The sequence below is a fragment of the Camelus ferus genome, chromosome 34 (genome assembly GCF_009834535.1).
Source record: "Camelus ferus isolate YT-003-E chromosome 34, BCGSAC_Cfer_1.0, whole genome shotgun sequence".
Classification (NCBI taxonomy): Eukaryota; Metazoa; Chordata; class Mammalia; order Artiodactyla; family Camelidae; genus Camelus; species Camelus ferus.
The window spans coordinates 11,268,696-11,288,008 of NC_045729.1; the positions used below are offsets into that span (position 1 = coordinate 11,268,696).

Here is a 19,313-nt window from a genome sequence, read left to right on the forward strand (position 1 = left end):
TCCCTCTTCCCACCCTCTCCCTCTCATTCACAGATAAACTCACATATATATACTGCCCCCCAAAATGACATTTGTAGTGTACTCTGAGAGTATATCAACATGCAAATGATATGAAAATTTGACTCAATTTTCCAGATAGCTCAACGTCTTTAAATTAACACTAAATTAAGTGTGATCACTCATGTTCCATAAGACAGGTTCAAAATAACTTTATTAAATATCAAGGGTTTTCTGCGTATCTAGATTGCTGATATTAATTAAACTAGCCACTTAAAAGTACATCAAAGTATTCCAGGGACTTCCTGCAGTACAGTAAGATACGCATGTGTGTGTATTTATCAGTGTGACCTGTTGCTTCTTATATGTCTACCTTCCTCAGATTTCCCTGCACTTGGGGATCCTGACTGTAATTCAATCACCAATTATACTTTATCAGGATTATTTTTGTAACTTCCTATCTTCCTACCTCCAATCTCTCTCCCATTCCCTCTCCCATTCTTCCTTATATCCCAGCATCAGTCAGCTCACAACTTTTCGAGTGATCATCCTAAATGACAAGTCTAACCACTTCACTCGTCTAAAATCTTCAGTGATTCTATTATCTTCAGGTATTCTTAAATTCCTTAAATATATATGTATATTTAATACGTATATGCACACATATACAATACCAAGGCAATTTGGTGAAAAAGTCAAAATAAAATTAATGGTTTGTGCAATTACAGTGATAAATGTACGTTAGACTTCTTGTTTATCATTTTAAATCATTTTGTTCCAAATATGATGCATGAACAAATGATTTTATGAGATTCTAAAATGTGGATGTCACTGTTTGACACTACAAGGAATACAAAAGAAGTATAAAAGAATGCCACCACACAAATGTTTGTGACTTCCCTGAAGTTTCTAGAAAATTGTTGGAAGCATTCAGTCAAAAATTGCATAGGTTAGATGTGAAGAAAGGCAATGAATGAAAGTGATGAGCGAATGCAGTCAGGAACTTCCTAGCTAGCTCAGCAACTGTGGCTCAACGAACAAAAGCCAGAGAGGGACTTAAAAGTCTAGGCTGTTAAGAAGGCATGTCATGTAATATAAATCACTTAGTCCTCCCATCCTTAATTTACCTATTTGGAAATTGAGGTCCACCTAAATCAACTGACTTATTCTCTATAGAGGTCTTGAGGTAGGGACCAGAAGACTTCGGTTTTGATTTCCAGCTTTGTCACTTACTATACGTGTGACCTTAAAAATTCATTTAACTTCAAAGCTTCACCTTTTAGATCTTTAAAATGGAAATAATTGTAATTCTTCCTTATATCCCAGCATCGGTGTAACCGTCACTTGAGAATTAAATGACATAAAATGTGAAAGGGTGTTTTGAACTGTAAAGTCAAGAATCACTCCTTCGGGAGGCAGTAGAGCATTGTGGTTGATCTCCATGGTCTTAAAGTTGGACAGACCTGAATTCAAACCCAGTTCTGCCACTGACTGGTTGTGTGACCTTGGCAAAATTGCTCTGCATTTCTGAGCCTTTTGCATCATCTATAAGATGGGGAGGTGTTGTTGTAAGGACTAAGTGAAATATTTTAGGTAAAGGAACAAGCAGAGCATCTAATATATAGACAGCACTCAGTAATTAGTGGCTGTAATGTGTGCTGTTATAATTGTGATTAATTGTGATCAATTTCCAATCTTTCATGTGAATGAACAGTCCAAGACTCAGGGCTCAAGCACACATGTCCTGCTCACAGCTTTTTCTACCACACCTCCCACAACTTGAACACCAAGAGACCTGACAGTGTGAGCAGAATCATGTCTTCCTCACAAGTCATCCTAGGTCCCTTTTCCTCCTTACGTCTCACCTCCAATCCAACAGCAAGCTCTAGTCCTCACTCTGAAATCCAATCTGAATCTGGCCCTGTCTCACCATCTTCTTCGCGATCCACCTGGTCTCTAACCCCAGTTCTAGCCAAGCCTCCTAACTGGCCTCCCTGCTTTCTCTCCTGCCCCAGGAACCCAGCCCCTTCCGAACAGCTCTCATGCTCGTTCTAAAGCATCAGTCCTATCATTCCTCTGCTTGAAATTCCACAATAGGAATTCGGAGATAAATTGATTTGGCCTCCGTGGACTGTTCCAACTACCTTTTATAAATTCTTCCCCGTGACCACTTCACTAGAAATTTGGTGATCTTCACTCTGTGTTTCTAAGGTGGCACACTTATTTTTGCCCCAAGGTCTTGAGACTTATTCTTTGCTCTATCAAGGATCCCCCTTCTTCTGTTTTCAAGTGGCTGGCTTCCTCTCGCCGTTGAGTTTTCTCAAAGATCTCCTCTGGTCATCTCATCACTTTCCAGTCCATTACCTTGCCCCATTTTTTAAAATAACACTTGTCAGAATCTAAAATTATATTATTCATAAGTGTCTGCTTATGGCCTGCCTCTCATTATGAGAAGGTATGATGTGGAAGTCCATTTTCTCACCTTTCTCTGCCTTCTTCTGTGTTCTTTCTTCCTGAAAAGTGCATGTACATGGCAGGTGACAAATAAATATATTTTGATTGAATAAACAAATGAATGAATGAGATTTGTAGCTGTATCTATTGGGGTAGAATAAAAATATATTATTCAAATTACTGACAGTGTCCTACCTTGATAGCACTGAGATAGGAAGCACAGCAGATCACTTCCCAAATTTCCAAGGACATTTCTCACGCCACTGAGCCACGCTGTGCACTGAAGATGATCTGCAAGAAAAAAAAAATAGAAAACTTTTCAAATTATGTCTTAAGCATGGCAGTGTAGACCTCAGCTATCTCATAAACCTGTGTTTGTTTATTCACAGAACACCGTGTGGGTGTCTACAATGTGCCTGGCACTGCTCTGGGAACTTAAGACACATGGTTAAAAAAAAAAAAAAAAGACAAAACTTTCTGCCATTGTAGAATTTACATTCTACCAAGGGGAAAAAGATGATAAACAGTAAGTGAAACACATAATTAAGTTATAGAGCATGTTAGAAGGTGATGGGTGCTATAGAGGAAGGAAAGACAGAGCAGGAATGTCACGCAGGGAGGGAGCGGGTTGCAGCATGAGGACATTGGTCAGAAGACACCTCAGTGGCAGGTGACATTTGGGCAAAGACTTGAAAGAGCTGAGGGAGTCAGCCACATGGGTGTCTGGAAAGAACATCATTGCTGGAAAGGCAGTCAGTAGGTGCAAAGATGGGAGTGTGGCTGTCACGAAAGTCAAGGGGTCTCATGCAGTTGGAAGAGTAAGGAAGGGAGACCCCGGTAAGAGATGAGTCAAAGTGGCCGTGGTAAGGACTCTGATCTGGGCTCTGAGTGACATGGGGAAAAAGTGGCATGATATTGCTTACACTTAAAACAACAAAAGAAAAACCCTCTCTCTGCCGTGGAGAGTATACTATAGTGAGGAGAAGGATAGATGGATTGAGGTGATAATCTAGGGAAGACACATGAGTGTCTCAGATTGGGACATAGCAGTATAAGTAGCAAGAAATAGTCAAAGTTTAGTCACATTCGAAGATAGGCCACTAGAATAAGTGACAGAGAGAGAGAGGAGTTAATGATGACACCCAAGTTTATGACTGGAGCAGTTGGAAGGATGGAGTTGACGTCTATACAGATAAAAGGCTACAGGTGGAGTAGGCATGAGTTTTGTTTTGAACATGCTGAGAATGAGATGTCAAATCAAGACATCAAATAGGGAGTTGGACAGCCAAGCCTATAATTTGGTATTAAAGTAGGAGGTGGATTCAGTCTGAGAGTCATAAGCAACTTGGTGGTATTTAAAGCAATGGGACTACCTGAGATCACCTGTGGAGTCAGGGTACATAGGGAGTCAGTGTAGACAGAGAAGAGGATTCAAGAACTGAGCCCTAGGGGGTGGGTGCAGCTCAGTAGTAGAGTGCATGGTTAGCACGCTCAAGGTCCTGGGTTCAATCCCCAGTACCTCCAGTAAAAAAACAAACAAACAAAAAAACTGAGTCCTGAGGCACTTTATCATTAAGACATTCAGGAGAAGATGAGAAATTTGCAAAGGAGATAGAAAAGAAGTGATTACTGAGAAAAGAAGAAACCAAGAAAGCAGCATCTTCGAAGTCAAATGAAGGAAAGGTATCCAGGTATCCTCATCCAAGATGAGGACTGAGAATTGACTACTGAATTAAATGACTTAGGGGTTACTGGTCATTTTGACAAGAGCTTTTTTATGTCTGGAATGGGAATGCATAAAAACCTGATCAGAATCATTTTAAGGGATAAGGGGAAAAGAAGAATTGGAGACAACTCATTTGAAAAATTTTGCTGCAAAGGGGAACAAAGAAGTGAAACAGTGACTGACAAAGGTATGAAGTTAATAAAGGATTTTTTTTAGTTTGTATTTTTTTTAAGGAAGAAAAATGATGGCACCATACATTATTCTAGTGGGAATGATTCAACAGAGAGGGGAAGTTGATGGTGTCAGGGAGGGGGAAATACAAGTTGAGAATTTGGCTTTAGAGAGTAGCAAGCATGGTTCACCAGTGGGAATAGTTTGGAAGGCAGAACACGTGGATGCAGAAACTCATGGGTGTATAAATACGGGATGGAGATTCGATGGGAATTGTCTTCTGGCTGATTCAGTTTTTTCAGAGAAGTCAGATGCCAAGCCGTGAGCTGTGAGGATGGGGAGGGCATTTTAGGGACTGGAGGAGAGGGGAGAGGCAAGAAGTTGTTGTCTAGGACAATGGGGGAGAGAAGGCACTGGGGAGATACACAGAATGTTGCCAGGGAGCATTAAGAGGCTCTCTGAGGTTTGTGGGCAGGAATTTAAAACAAGTTGCTCAACATGGTTATGGGTTTTTCTCCAGTCACATTAGGCTGCACAGATACAGGAGTAGAGACAGCAGTCAGTGAACTGTCTCGATTTTCAGAAAACAAGAGATAGGCAAAGAAATGGGGGAATGTGGAAGAACATGATTACAACAGTTGGCCATGCGACTTAAATTGGGTAAAAAAAAAAAAAATAGTGAGAACATGAAGGGCATGAAAAGGGAGAAAATAATGAAGGAGTAATGGACTGGAGGTCCTGCAGGGGTGCAAGCATTTCTGTGGTTGAGCAGCAGAGAGTAAGCTGGGAAGATGGAAGGTGGTAGTTCTGGGGGCGGGGGTGGTTCACAAAGATGAAATTACGAAGTGGTGATAATTATTGCTCTAGGGCATCGGTTGGCCAACATTTTCTGAAAAGTAAGTAGCAGACACTCTCTGCTACACCTACAACCAAAGTCTCATCGTGGTGTATAAGCGGTCACAGACAAGATAGAATGAACGGGTGTGGCTGTGCTCCGATAAAACTTTATTGACAAATAGGTAGCAGGCTGGACCTTACCTGAGTGTAGTTCACCAGTCCCTGGTCTAGGGTACCAGCTTTAGGGTGTGACCACGCATATCAGTGGTTAAGGTAGAGTGGAAGCCAAGGACACTGGAAAGGAGGTCAAGGAACTCAGACACCGAGACATGGTGCGATGGAAGGCTGGAAGGATGATCTGTATGTACATGTTAAGCCTGCCGAGAATTAAGGCAGAAGTAGAACTGGAGAGCGTGCTCGTCAGAGAGGAGCTGATGACTTGGAATAATAGAGAAAAGTGTCCTAGAGGTTGGCAGCTGACAGTGCAGCAGAGAAATATGAGGTGATAATTGAATGACATGAGACTCAAAGCTGAAGGTTTTCAGGAATGAGGAAGGAATCACGATCTGAAAATGGTTAACAGGATGAAGTCCCATTTTCTAGGATGGTAGTTCTTCTCCATGTGTTCAAAATCACTCCTCACCTAATGCAATGAACACATTTTAACTTGTTTAAGAACGACTAGGGTAAAAGAAATCCCCGGCAATGAGTCCCCAGTAGCAGTGCCTCAGGAAGGAGGCTGTGGCCTGATAGTTGGTAGATTCCGGCTACGCTGCGATGCGGCGTCTTTGCAAATGTTAAGCAGCCTCCACCTGGGGGCACATTTCAGCTCTCCTTGGCAAGAGGGCCAGCCTTCACGCACCCTCCTGGATATTTTTTACTGTGTCTTCATAGTAAAATGAGAATTTGAGAATAGCGGTAGACGTGTTGATCATACCTAGACTATAACGTGCTGAAAGAAGAATTATGGAGCCTCAAAACTCAAGTTGATGATCACCGAAGTCGAAAAGGATCAGAACATGCAAGTAGATGCCTGAAATTGGAGATCCGAGGACTTGAAACGCCAAGTCCTCTAAAAGGGAACTGGAGGCTTTCAAAACGACGAAAATGACACCAAAGAGAGATTAACCAGCAGGCAGAGAGCTGGCAAAGTGCGTTCATGAATTATGCACCGCACCAGAAGTTCTAGCAAGAGAAAAGCATAGGATTAATAATTAACTAGCAAAGTAATAATGGGCTTGTACGTTCTGCTTTTTCTCCGCGAAAGAAATCGGCCGGCTTCGTCTTTCTGCCTGTTGTTTATCTCCTCATAAAGAGGAAAGCTCACAAGCCAGATCCTTTTTTATAACCGTGAGTCACTTCTTCCCAAAGGCTCTTGAGCATTTCCCCCCTACTCTCCTTTGGATCTTCCTAAAATAACAAAAAACTTGCAAGCCTGGGCTCGGGCTCTGGCTGGTGATTTGCAGCGCACGAGAGAGCTGTGGTACCCACGGCCGGCCCCTTGCTGTCAATATTGGAAGCCCTTCTTCATGGTATCTTATTTATCACCAACACTATCTTCATCTCCAATAAGCATCTGTGGTATTAAATACCTGGTTAGCAGTGCCCTTAATATCGTGTGTGTCTCTGCGCTCCACCCTGCCAGAGTTTAAAATCCAGGAAAGATGTACTGATGCATTTTGCCACCTTCAGCCTGGGCACTCAGCACATCTGGAGCACAGAAACCCTTTTCAGTATTTATTGAATGATAAATAAAAGTATGTGGAGAACACACAGAAAGCAAAAGAGAAACTTTAAATGAATGCAGGAAGGGACATTAATACATTGACATTAGGTATTAAGGACACTCGTTTAAAAGTGCTGGACGAATGCCGAGTTTTACCAGGGTTAAGGACAGGGAAACCAGGGCTGAAGTTTTCCTGAAAGGGAAAGGAGGAGTGATAGAATCTCTTTCTTCTTAGAGAGAAGGAAGCTAAAATTTAGTGTTTACAGTTTATCGGTTTTCTGTCACCATTTTTCTTTTTTAAAAGACCTTTAACGTTTATTTGTAATCTCTCAATGTAGAAAAATTTGCAAAGTACAGGAGAGAAAGAAGAAAAATTAAAAATCCATATTTCAACCACTCAAAGCTAAAACTGTTCATGTTATTTAATGTGTTTCCTTATAATTTTTTGCCACTCATACACAAAGGAGAGAGATTAGTATAATAAACTCCCACGTATCCACGTTCCAGCATCAATAATTTTCAACACATGGGCAGACTTGTCTCATCTCTACCCTCATTCACATACTCTCTTCCTCCTTGCTGTATAATTTTGAAGCAAATCGCAGATATATCATCAATATTTAAGCATGTATCCCTAAGGTTGCCATGCATATTTTAACATAGTTATGTTGATACGATATGTGTAAAATTATATATTCTTATTTCATTTTTAATTGTTTGGACTTTTAAAATTATTTTATAATCTTTTTTATTGAAGTATAGTTGATTTACAATGTTGTGTTAGTTTCTGGTATGCAGCAAAGTAATTTGGTTATACATATATATATTCTTTTTCATTATAGATTACAAGCTACTGAATATAGTTCCCTGTGCTATATAGTAGGACCTTGTTGCTTATCTATTTTATATAAAGTTGTGTGTCTGCTAATCTCAGACTCCTAATTTATCCCTCCCCCCTTTCCCCTCTGGTAACTGTTAAGTTTGTTTTCTATGTCTGTGAGTCTGTTTCTGTTTTGCAAATAAGTTTATTCGTATCATTTTTTTAGATTCCACATATAAGTAATATCATATGATATTTGTCTTTCTCTGACTTACCTCACTTAGTGTGATCATCTCTAGGTCCATACATGTTGCTGCAAAATGGCACTATTTCAATCTTTTTTATGGCTGAGTAGTATTCCTCCGTGTATGTGTGTGTGTGTGTGTGTGTATACATACCATGTTCTCTTTATCCAGTCATCTGTTGAACACGTAGGCTGCTTCCATATCTTGGCTGTTGTAAATGGTGCTGCTGTGAACGCTTGGGTTGTATTTATCTTTTCAATTTACATTTTCTCCTGATACATGCCCAAAAGTGGGATGGTTGGATCATATGTTAACTCTATTTTTATTTTTTTAAGGAATCTCCATACTGTTTTCCATAGTGGCTGTGCCAAATCACACGTTTATTTCTGATATCAAAAAAAATTTAATTGAAATTGAAAAAAAAATTGCCTCCGTGATTTTCTTTCAACCTCCTGCCACCATCATTACTATTATCTCAATGATGACCTGGCGTTAAAAGATAACCACTTTGAAGACCCAGCTATTGCTTCTCCTTAAATGGGATAGTTTAAATGCATATAAAGGGCTTTGCACTGTGCCCCACACAGGTAGGGGCTATGTGATTGGTAAAATTAATATTGTTAAAAACAGCTAACCTTCTTCAGTTCCTACACGTCAGCATTACAATAAACACTTTTCATATATTATAGCAAGTAACAGTTACAGGATCTCACAAGTGAGTAATGATCTTACCCTCCTTTTCTAGAGAAGAACATTGAGGCTTAGAGTGTTTAAGTAACTTACCTAAAATCACAGAGGTAATAAAGAGTCGACCCGGTGTTTTAGCATAATCTTCCCTAACTCCAGTGCCCACGCTGTTAAGTTCCATGCTGATTTTCTATGATAAATTCAAGTTTTCCATAAGGAACCTAATGATGTATACAGAATCACAGAGTTATAGACCTTACTGATAGATTACCATGAGACTATCCAGTACAAGCCTCAGCAATATCCAAAATTCATAAGAAATACTCAAATTGGGGTGAAATTCGGGTGAATATATTGGGACACTCACCCACCAAGTAATCAGATTTTTCTGATAGCTACACAAGAGTATATTTTGCCATTTATTATTCCTTGTAGACATGTGTAAATTGTAACATCATAACGTATCTTACAGTAGTAACTTTAACAAAGTCCAACACAAATTTTGCTTTTCTTTGTGGTATGGGCAACACTAATCTGAACAGTATCCATGAAAGGATTTGAGAGAGAATGTTCTAAATTCTGACCTTCTCTTTTCTTCTCAGTCTCTGCAATACCATGCAGATTTGTTCCAAGAACCATCAGAGGAACCTTCATGAATTTTTTGACACTGCTCAATGGATTTGGTTGTTTCCTGGGGGCACTGCTGGTGGAGCTGGTATACCTCATCTCAGAAGGTAAAAATGGTTTCCTGTTGTGCTTCTATGTATATTGATTTGATGACTAGAGAGTTGAGATACAAAACCTTAAGAGAGGGGCTTTGCCACTGTAGTCTCTATTTTTTTTTAATTGATCCACTTTTGCAATTAAGATAGAATTAAGATAGGAAGTAGACTCTTGCTGTATTCATTAATTTCTGGGAATTGTTTTTCTTTTGATAGAAGGAGGTAATTACAGAATGTCACTTCTCATGAGACCCTGTCTGCTGTCTTTCTTTAGTGTATTTTAAAATAAACTGGTCATTATATTCTGATTAGGTCTTTCAATGAGGCTATCTGCAATAATGTTTCAGAGCAGGCATAGAGAAACCTGAGCAAAGGTTAAGTTCCGTGTAAATATAGGCGGGTGGGGCATCTGGATGAGGCTTTTTGCCCTCAGATATTGTCTACGCGACCAAAGAGAAATTGTGAGTTGAATAATAACTGATCTTGGAAAATTTTCCCTGTAGATACTTTGTCCAGGGGAAACAACCAATCTCAAAAATTCACCTGCAACATAAAAAGTACCACCCTTACATGTGCTGGTAGAAAAATTAAACAGGGTGACATTAAAGATTAGCTGTCACTGTGACATAAATGTCGTTGGCCGTATTTTAAATCCAAAGACTTCTTCCTTTATTTGTTCTAAGATGTTAATACAGCTTAAAACTGATTAAATTTACTTTTGCTTGTTTTATGGGAAATATGGCAAGCTGATTCTCTGCTTTCAAAAATACTTAGAGTTGTGCCTTTAAAATAATGTAAAGGAATGTTCATTTGTGTTCCCTACCAATAAATTTAATTTACCTACTTCCAAAGTATGGGAAAAAATTCTATGAATGAGAAACTCCTTTTAACACTAGGTCTCCATTCAAAAAATGTTATTGGAGGACCCACTCTGCTCCAGGCACCACAGTGGGCACTGGAGATACTGTGGCAAGTAAAATAAACTTCCAGATCTCACGAAATACCCAGGGGTGTAGGGGAGCGGTAATGTTCTAGGGAACAAATCTACAATCCTTGCTTGTTTGGGTCAAACCCACTGCTTTTCTTATTTTAATTGAGAACGTTCATCAGAAGCATGTATTGAATACCTACTACATGCCAGGCCTTGTGCTGCATGGAATTATGTGAGATATGGTTCCAGTTCTCAAAAGGCTCAATTCCAAATGGTCATAACTAAGCATGTGAACTGTAGCAAGTTATTGACATCTCTGGTGATTAGAGTCTTCATCTGTAAACAAACAACAAAGCACTGGTTTTAGGATTTTATAAGATGAACTGGAAAAGTCTTACCTTTATCTCTACTTGAACATCTTAGTTGTTGAACATATGTTTATTTTCCTCAACATGACTCAATGAAGATGTTTCTGAAACTTTGCTTTAAAACAGTCTATAATCAAATTACATTTGACATATTCTAGAAGAACTGCAAAGTCAAACATGACTTTCATTTTCTTGTTTATATAAGTCTAAATTTTTCATTAGCAACTGATCGAGAGTCAGACCAAACTTCACAAGTTAAATTCTCCACAAGGCAGTCCTCATTTTCATCATCAGACTCAACTTCAGAGGTCCCCAGCGCTGCCATCACTCCTGATAAGCTAGCTATAAATGTGGAGACCCCCACAACACTCCCTCAGGCTTATAAACTTGCTAGAATGACTCACAGAACTCAGGAAAGCAAAGTACTTATGATTACAGCATCATTATTGCAAAAGGATACAAATCAGAAAGAACCAAAAGGGGAGGAGCATAGAACAAGGTCTGAGAGGGTTCCAAAAACGAAGCTGCTTTCATCCTCAGGGATGCAGTGCCCAACTGGCAAATCAACATGTGACAATACACAGAGAACTGTCACCCAGGGAAACGTATTTGAGCTTCAGTGTGCAGTTTTCATGAGGCTTTATTACGTGGGACAGGATTGACCGAACTATTGGCCATGTGGTTGAACTCAAGCTCCAGCCTCCCTTCTCTCCCCAGAGGTTGGGCTGATATCCTGAAGCTCAAAGCCCTTATCCTCCAATCCATATGGTTGGTCCTGGCTGGCCAGCCCCCACTCTGAGTCATCTCATTAACATAAAACATTAGGGACCAACCAGGAATAACAAAGACACTTCAATCACTAAGGAAAATCAACAGTTTTAGAGTTTACCACCCAGGAATCAAGACTAAAGGCCAAGCAAATTCTTTATTACACACAGCTATCCTTGCAAATACATTTCACTGAAAACCTAAAATTATTTTGGGAATCTGCATAGTGCGGTAGGACCTGTTATATACATTACTGCATTTATTACATCATATAAAGTTGATATTACTGTCCTTATTTTTGAAATGTAATAATTAAGACAGAAATAAGAAAATAAAAGTGCTCCAGTCAACACCACTGGCCCCTGACAGAGATCTGACCCTCTCAGCATTCTGAAACCAATGCCAATGTTGATTTTAAGATATCAGACAGCTGTGAAGAATCACCCAGTATGAGGGCTTTTTAATAATATTTGTTACTTCTGCAATCCAATCTCCTAAGATGGAGACCTGCATATAGGATATTACTGATAATATTCTAGACACAGTAAATGACGGATTAAAATTTTTTATATAATTTTGGCAGAGTTTGGTGCCAATGAAAGGAAGTTTACCAAGAACACTTTAGCAACATGGATGTGAGGGGGTGGGGCAGTCTCTAAACTTGTATCAAAAGAATACCTTTGAAATCACTGTTGATTAATTTGATTTACTTCTTTTAAGTGTTTTTTTTCCCCATTTATAATAATACTGTGTTGCATCAAATCACATCCTGATAAGTTAAACTCTTACAATTGGATGTTACCTAGTCTAACATTATACCAAAAGCTGGAAGATATACCAGCATATTCTAGTGCCCAGAAAAATTCTCTATTTGAGAATTATCCTGAGTCTGCCTACCTGTTTATAACTATACTCCACAGAGTAAGTCTAATTTTCTATCCACTTAGCAACTCTTCAAACATTTGAGAAATATTTGGAGAAATAATGTGGTACGACTTTAGGAGTTAAGAGCGTATATCCTGTAGTCAAACTATATGGATTCAAATCCAGGTAGTTTAGTTGTGTGTCTTCATTTGCATGCCAATAACAGCAGTAAATAATTCACCCTGTTAGGATTAAGATATTAACATGCACAATAAGTGCTCAATAAAGATAGCTATGATTCCCCGCTATTTTACAGACAAGCCACTCCAAATATTTCATATTGCATGAGTCCCTGATTCTTCACTATAAAAGCCCCTCCATCCACTAAAACAAGTAACAATTAGTCAGTATCTTTCTTAAATCATGGTTTCCAGAACCAAACACAATACTCAAAACGGATACAACCAGGATAGATAAGTTAGGTTTAGCAACTTTCTCTCTCTCTCCTTCTCTCTCTCTCTCTCTCGTTCTCTCTCTTTCAAATACTAACAGAGATTGTAGTGACTTTTTCAGTAGTTGCATCATGTTTATGGTCAATTAAAACCTGGGGGTTTTTTAATTTTTAACGGTTGCTCTCAGTTCAGTTCCAATCATCGTATCACCATTTCTGTTTCTAATTACATCAAGGACCTTATCTCTATCCTTGATAAATGTCAACCCATCATCCTAAGTAACAGACATTTTAAAAACTTGATTCTGTCATCCAGTGAATTACTAATCTTTACTTCTTTACCAGCTTTGTGTCATCGGCAAATTTAGTAAGCAAGTTCCTAGACTTCTTCCAGCTACTGGATAAAATTGTTGAATTGGACAGGACCGAAAATAAAGCCTTGTGGGAAATTCCTAGAGACCTCACTGCAAGTTAATGACAATCAAGGGAGCCTCCTCTTTTGGGTAAAATCAGCCCCCACTTCACCTAATTATCCTCATTCTGCCCACACACTCCTCTGTCATCCCAGAATGACGTCACAGGAGACTTTGCCACATGTTTTTCTGGGAGTAGGATTCATCTGAGCCTGTGGCAGTCCCTTTAGCCATCAGAATAGCACTTACCAAGAAAGGAAATGAAGCCCATTTAGACAATTTGGTTCCAGTGACCGTAAGCTAGCTTATGGGGACTCATTAGGGCCCCTAAAAGACAGTGAGCCTTTGACTACTGCATGACTCTGGATGGTTTCAGGTAGGTCACTCTCTCTCTAAGACTGTTTCCTCTTATTCAAATAAAAAGGGGTGAGAGGAATGCACTGCACTTCACATTTCTCAGAGACAATGAGAGGATAAAATTAAATAATATGTTCGAACCATTTCAATGTCAGAGATTACTTTAAATAGAAAATAAAGCCATAGCAGCCCATTTGTTTAAAAATAAGATCAGTCTATTTAATCAAACAACCAGACCAATTTTTTTGGATAGAACCAACCACACTGAAACGAACGCTATGTGAAAAGTGTCCCATCAGCCTCACAATCCATTTAGCATGTAGGATATTTTAAACCTTTAAGGATTTGTGTCAGCTGAGCATGTGTGTGTGTGTGTGTGAGTGCGTGTGTGAGTGTTCGCACACGACTGAAGGAGATGATCCGCTATCACAGTCTCCCCGTCTCCAAGCTACATTAGTCATTTTTAGCACCGGGATGGAGAATGGTGTGAATGCGGTAAATTCAAAAGATTTCTCGAAACTTGACTGTGCAGACAGATAACTGTTAGAGTGACATTTTCAGTACAAGTGAGAAAACTGATCCTTCTGGGATCGCTAACTCTGAGTGCTTTAAAGGAGAAGATACGAGACTAAACCCATCCTCCCACACTCATCATTTCAGGAATAGTTTATCTTAAAGTAGCAATGCTAATATAAGGGAGTGAAGTCAGTCAAACTGCTTATTTCAACTATATCCCATTAGCAACCAGATCAATTTTCTCACATGCATGAGTTCGAGCTTACCTTTTGACAAAAATACCAAAATAGAATTCAGTGAAAAGTGACATCTTAGTTACGGATGTGCAGGTGATTGAGAGATCCTAAGCCAAATGTCTCAGAGAAAAAGGATAATTAGGCTGAATCAAGAGGTCAAGGTGTACGTCTTCTTGTCCCTGTTAGTCCTTCCTCTTCAGAATTCAGGAAAAGAGCAAAGACTTTAGCTGTTTAATTCCCACCAAGATCATTTTAAATTAAAAATGTCATCTTTTAAAAATTCTCATTGAAATATCTATGATTATTGGGACCACTGACAGCCGTGTCAGTGTGAATCACAGAGTTGTTCTCGAAATAGGAATTTGTAGTTGCAGTAAACTAGAAAGAAGAAAATATTTGTGTATTTGAACCCATGGAAGTGAATAAAGTTATCTAGTGTGAACATTAAGAATGAGGAGAAAAAGAGCCCAGGACCTAAACCTGAAAAGCCTCAAAGGCAGAGGTTAGACGGAGGGGAAACGGCCTGATGGGGAAAGAAAGGACAGCGAGAGAGGTGGGGGAAATACACACACACCTATGTGTACATGTGTGTGTGCACGTGTGTGGGCGTGTGCACGTATGCACGTGTGTGTTCACTGACGATAAGAGAGAGGATGATTTCAAAGAGGAAATGGTTAATTGTGGTAAATGCTATGTGAGATCGAGTAGAGTGAAGACAGGAAAGTAGTCCTTGGTTTAGCAGCGTTATGCTCACTGATAACTTTAGCAAGAGTCATTTTTTCAGCAGTGAGAAGGGAATAAGCCAGATTGGAGTCAGGTCAAAAATACCTAGAAAGTGAGGAAATGAAGGCATCACATCTAAACAACTCTTTGGAAGAACGTGACACTGAGGAAGACTTAAGAGACAAAGTGGTGGCTGGATGAAGATGCGGGCAGATTCGCCAAATGTAGCAAAGAAACATACAAGACACCCAGTTACATTTGAATTTCCTGTAAACAATAATTATTTTTTAGAATAAGTATACCCCATGCAATATTATGGACATACTTTACATAAATTATACTTTATAAAATGATGTGTGCAATATTTAGGGCATGCTTATTCTAAAAAATGTCATGGTTGTTCTGAAATTCAAATGCAGCTGTGAGTCTTGTATTTTATCTGGGAAACTGAGCTGTGGGTTCAAGATATTTTTTTTTTTTTAATTTTCAGAGATACCTGAGCATATTTAACTGATAACAATATCTGATATAAATGAAGAAGATAAAAATGCAAGAGATAAAAAAAGGGGGGTGGGGTATGTTAGCATGTTTGAGGTCCTGAGTTCAATCTCTAGAACTTTTATAAAAAAATAAACAAATAAAAAATGTTTTAAATGCAAGAGAAAGAAGGGAGATTGGCTTTTTATCGGAGGGTGGAAACTTATTTCCTGTCCTGAAACAGAAGAGAGAAAGGAGAGGGTGGATGTAGGTGCGAGCAGATATGTGGTTCTCCTGTTGGGAACATCCTGGAGACGGCCTTTCAAGGGTCCAAGAAAGTACACGAACCATTCATGAGAGCAAAAAGGGATCAGGATGGGAGTGAAGAGTAGGAAGACCAGGAGGATACGAACTTCACATTGCGAGAGCAAGCAAAGATGATTTAGAAGGGTTCTGATGGGTGGCAGTGTTGAAGGCCCAGCTGACATGAGTGATCATGAGGCATGACACTAAGCCATCTAAAGAATGGCTTTGCCCAGGGATACTTGGGGCTCAGTGCAGGCATGAAGCTGTCTGGTAGATTTTAAAATGGTCTAAAGATCACAAGGCATAAGAAGAAAGGCACAAACTCTATTTCTGAATTTAAGTAATTTGGGGTAAATCTTATAGGCTATTTCCCTATGAATATATAAAAAATGAGAAATGCTTTCTTCTTCAATTCTGAAATTAAAAAGTCTACACCATTAGCTAACATGGAGTGGCAAATGAGAGAACAGACTGTACAAGCAAGCAGATATTGGGCAAAAATCAGTTCCTTCTATATCTATGATGTTATTTAAACTCAATATTTTACTATTTTAAATAGCTCCACTTAGAGATTGATTTATTAATTCAGTCCACAAAAAAACATTAGGTTCCTACTATGTGCAAGGACTGGCTAGACACTGAATTAATAATACCAGGGCTGATGTTTAATTAACAAGAAGAATCTTACAGAAATATTTGACACTCAAATTAATATCAGATATATTCATTTGACTAATGCTATTACAATTACAGTTCATAGCTAATGGCATTATCGGGCTATTATCACAAAGCATTACCTCTCTTCTAAAACTCATTTCCATGATAATTCTTTGAAATCATCATGAGAACACACTATCTTGATGGGTTTTTACCTCCCAATGCTCTTCAAGAGAATGAAACCCCCCCAACCCCTTATAAAAAAGCTTGTTATCCCAAATACCACCCAGGCCAGGGCTCCTGCAGTTCAAGTGAACAATGCATAGCAATTTCTCTACAATTTTGAAAGACACGATGTCCCTTCTTGGAAAAGGCAAGCTGACTTCATTTTTATCCACAATTCCCAAGAAATAGCAATGCAAATGTAAGTCTCGATGCAGACATTGTTATGAGAACAAAGTATTGAGCATGTGCAGATGCGGGGCCCAATCTCAGTTCCCCCATTCATTCAACAAATATTTATTCTGCCTCCTTTACATGACTTTAGGCAAACAGTTTAGCCTCTCTGTGCCTCTGTTTCTTTGTCTGCAAATTGAAGGTGTAATAATTTGAGTAGTTATTAGATAAATATGAACAAGTGGTAGAAAAGCCAAAGTTAGAATATAGTTGTTAGGTATTATTTCCTTCAGGTATCATGAAAATTAATGTGTTTTAAAAATTAACTCAGGTAGGAGAGCTATGAATCTCAAATGAAGCATTTAAATCAGGTTACTGAAAGGAGGAAGGAAAGAAATTAACATTTATTAAGTGTCAGTTATATGCAGACCTTGCTATATGCATTTCACAAAGATATTATTTCATTAAATCTTCACAATTCTTCGGGGGTAGATCTTTGTAGCCTCATCATGTATAAGAAGAAAATGAGCTCAGAAAGCTATAGAAGTTGCCCAAATCATATAGCCATGGTGAATTCCTGATTCCAAAGCTCTTTTCACTGAACAGGGTTTATTTCCCAGGACACAGAGGTACATCCACCCTGGAGAATGGCTGTTACATCTTTTTAATTGCATACTTCTTTGCTCCCAAGCAAAAAGCACGTAGTGAAGGGGGTAGCTGTTGCTTAAAATAAAGTCAGATATAAAACCCATCTCAGTTTTGTCTCAACCATTTTGGATGTCTGCTACATGACCAGCATTATAAACTCACTTTTTAAAAAAATCTAACAAAGTTTGAGGGAAATAATTGCTCCCTGTGCCCAACGATCATTTGAAAAATTCCAAAAGGCACGTTTTAAGATTTTCAAAGTTCCACTGCATTCAAAATAAAACAGTAGTTAGGAAAAAAGGGAACTACTGCATCTTCCTCCAAAGAGAGAGAGCCGAAATCTACCTTGAATCCAAAGCAATATGCTGTAGCACTTAAAATAAGGCCATGTAGACTTGAGGTATTGGGTAAATCTAGGATTTCAATGGAGAATACACTAAAATATCACTGAAGGGTTCAGAATTGACCAGCTGTTGTTACTTGGGGTATTATAATTTCCAAAATAAAATCTTAGGACCGTTTCATAAACAACACATAACTTCCAAGTTACCATATCAAGGCTGCTACCCAGTACTTTGACTGCTGAAGAAGAGTTGGTTGTGATGGAAAACCACCCCTCTCTGTTCTTTTATAATAAATCAGAAATGGTTTTTAGCAGCCGAATTTCTCCAAAAGTATGTTTGATGAAGTGGTTTTAAAATATTATTTTTCTGCTGTAAAGATAATATAGGATGAAGTAATTCCAAACCATAAGGGAAAGGGGAAAAGATTCTGAAAAGATGATGGCACTTATTATTTGGGTAAATTTTATTCCAAAAATTTTTAAATTTGGGTGTGTAGGTATTAAGTTTAAATAGGTATATATTTTAAACAAAGTTAGGGTCTGAATAAACCCTGCTGAATGCTCAATAAACAAATTTGCATCAAGTACCCACCTTTTTTTCTTCCTTTATGAATATTTTGAACATATTTCTGTGTCATTTGAAATTTTCTCCAAAAGAAAAAAAAAATCTCATTTTTAACAATTACTTGGTGTATTTCATTGAATGGATAGATATATATCTTCATTTAATCTGTCTTTCCCTTCTCAAGGAATGTTTTGGCTGTTTCTAATTTTCTAGTGCTATAAATATTACTAAGGTGAGCATTTTTTTAATATAATCTCTAACTACTTCAACTTATTGCCTCCTTAGAATAAGAAACTGGAAATGTGATTGCTCTTTCGATGAAGATAAATATTTTAAAGACTATTGAAAAGTAAAGCCAAATTGTTTTCTAAGAGGCTACATCAATTATGCCCCCATTGTGGAAGGACAATACTTGTTTCAATGTACTAATTTCATATTATAATATTTTGATCTTTGTCAATCTGATTAGCAAAAATTATATTCCATTGTTACTTTAACTTGTATTTTTAAGAACAGGAAATTGAAATTTTTAATGTTATGAACGTTATTACTTTTTTCATTCATGAAATGACATACATTCTTTGCCCGTTTTTCTTTTGGTCTATTTGTGTTTTTTCTTATTGCTTTATATGTTCTTTTAACTTTAGAAATATTATCATTGTAATTTATTGCTAATATTTTCCTGGTTTTAACTAAACATTTAATTTTATAGATGAGTTAGTTTTACATGTGTTTTGCTGATGTATATAGTCAAATCCATCAACATTTTTCATTGTGATTAAAGTCATTGCATTTATCTATGGTTATGGAATTTTAGTAGATTAATACTTTGAATAGAATTTTCTCATTCATGTGGAGTCTATTTTTGTGTTAAGATAACACTTATTCGATACAAATAGCCAAGTTTCA

General features: G+C 38.2%; 1 protein-coding gene and 1 long non-coding RNA gene across 10 annotated transcripts in view; one reads left to right on the forward strand and one right to left on the reverse strand.

Annotated features, from left to right (window-relative positions):
- Positions 1–10,645, reverse strand: part of LOC116661295 — a 49,870-nt gene extending 39,225 nt beyond the window's left edge. For all 9 annotated transcript variants that reach the window (XR_004317148.1, XR_004317153.1, XR_004317154.1 and 6 more), the window contains exons 1-3: positions 10,517–10,645; positions 8,760–8,884; positions 2,647–2,742 (exon numbers count right to left, since the gene is read on the reverse strand). This is a non-coding gene — a long non-coding RNA (uncharacterized LOC116661295). The remainder of the gene's footprint in view (positions 1–2,646; positions 2,743–8,759; positions 8,885–10,516) is intronic.
- The window catches only part of SLC15A5 (solute carrier family 15 member 5), a 65,829-nt gene that overhangs the window by 34,260 nt on the left and 12,256 nt on the right, over positions 1–19,313 (forward strand). Inside the window, exon 7 of the mRNA XM_006192098.2 lies at positions 9,266–9,397. Coding sequence (XP_006192160.1) covers positions 9,266–9,397 — 132 coding nt within the window. The remainder of the gene's footprint in view (positions 1–9,265; positions 9,398–19,313) is intronic.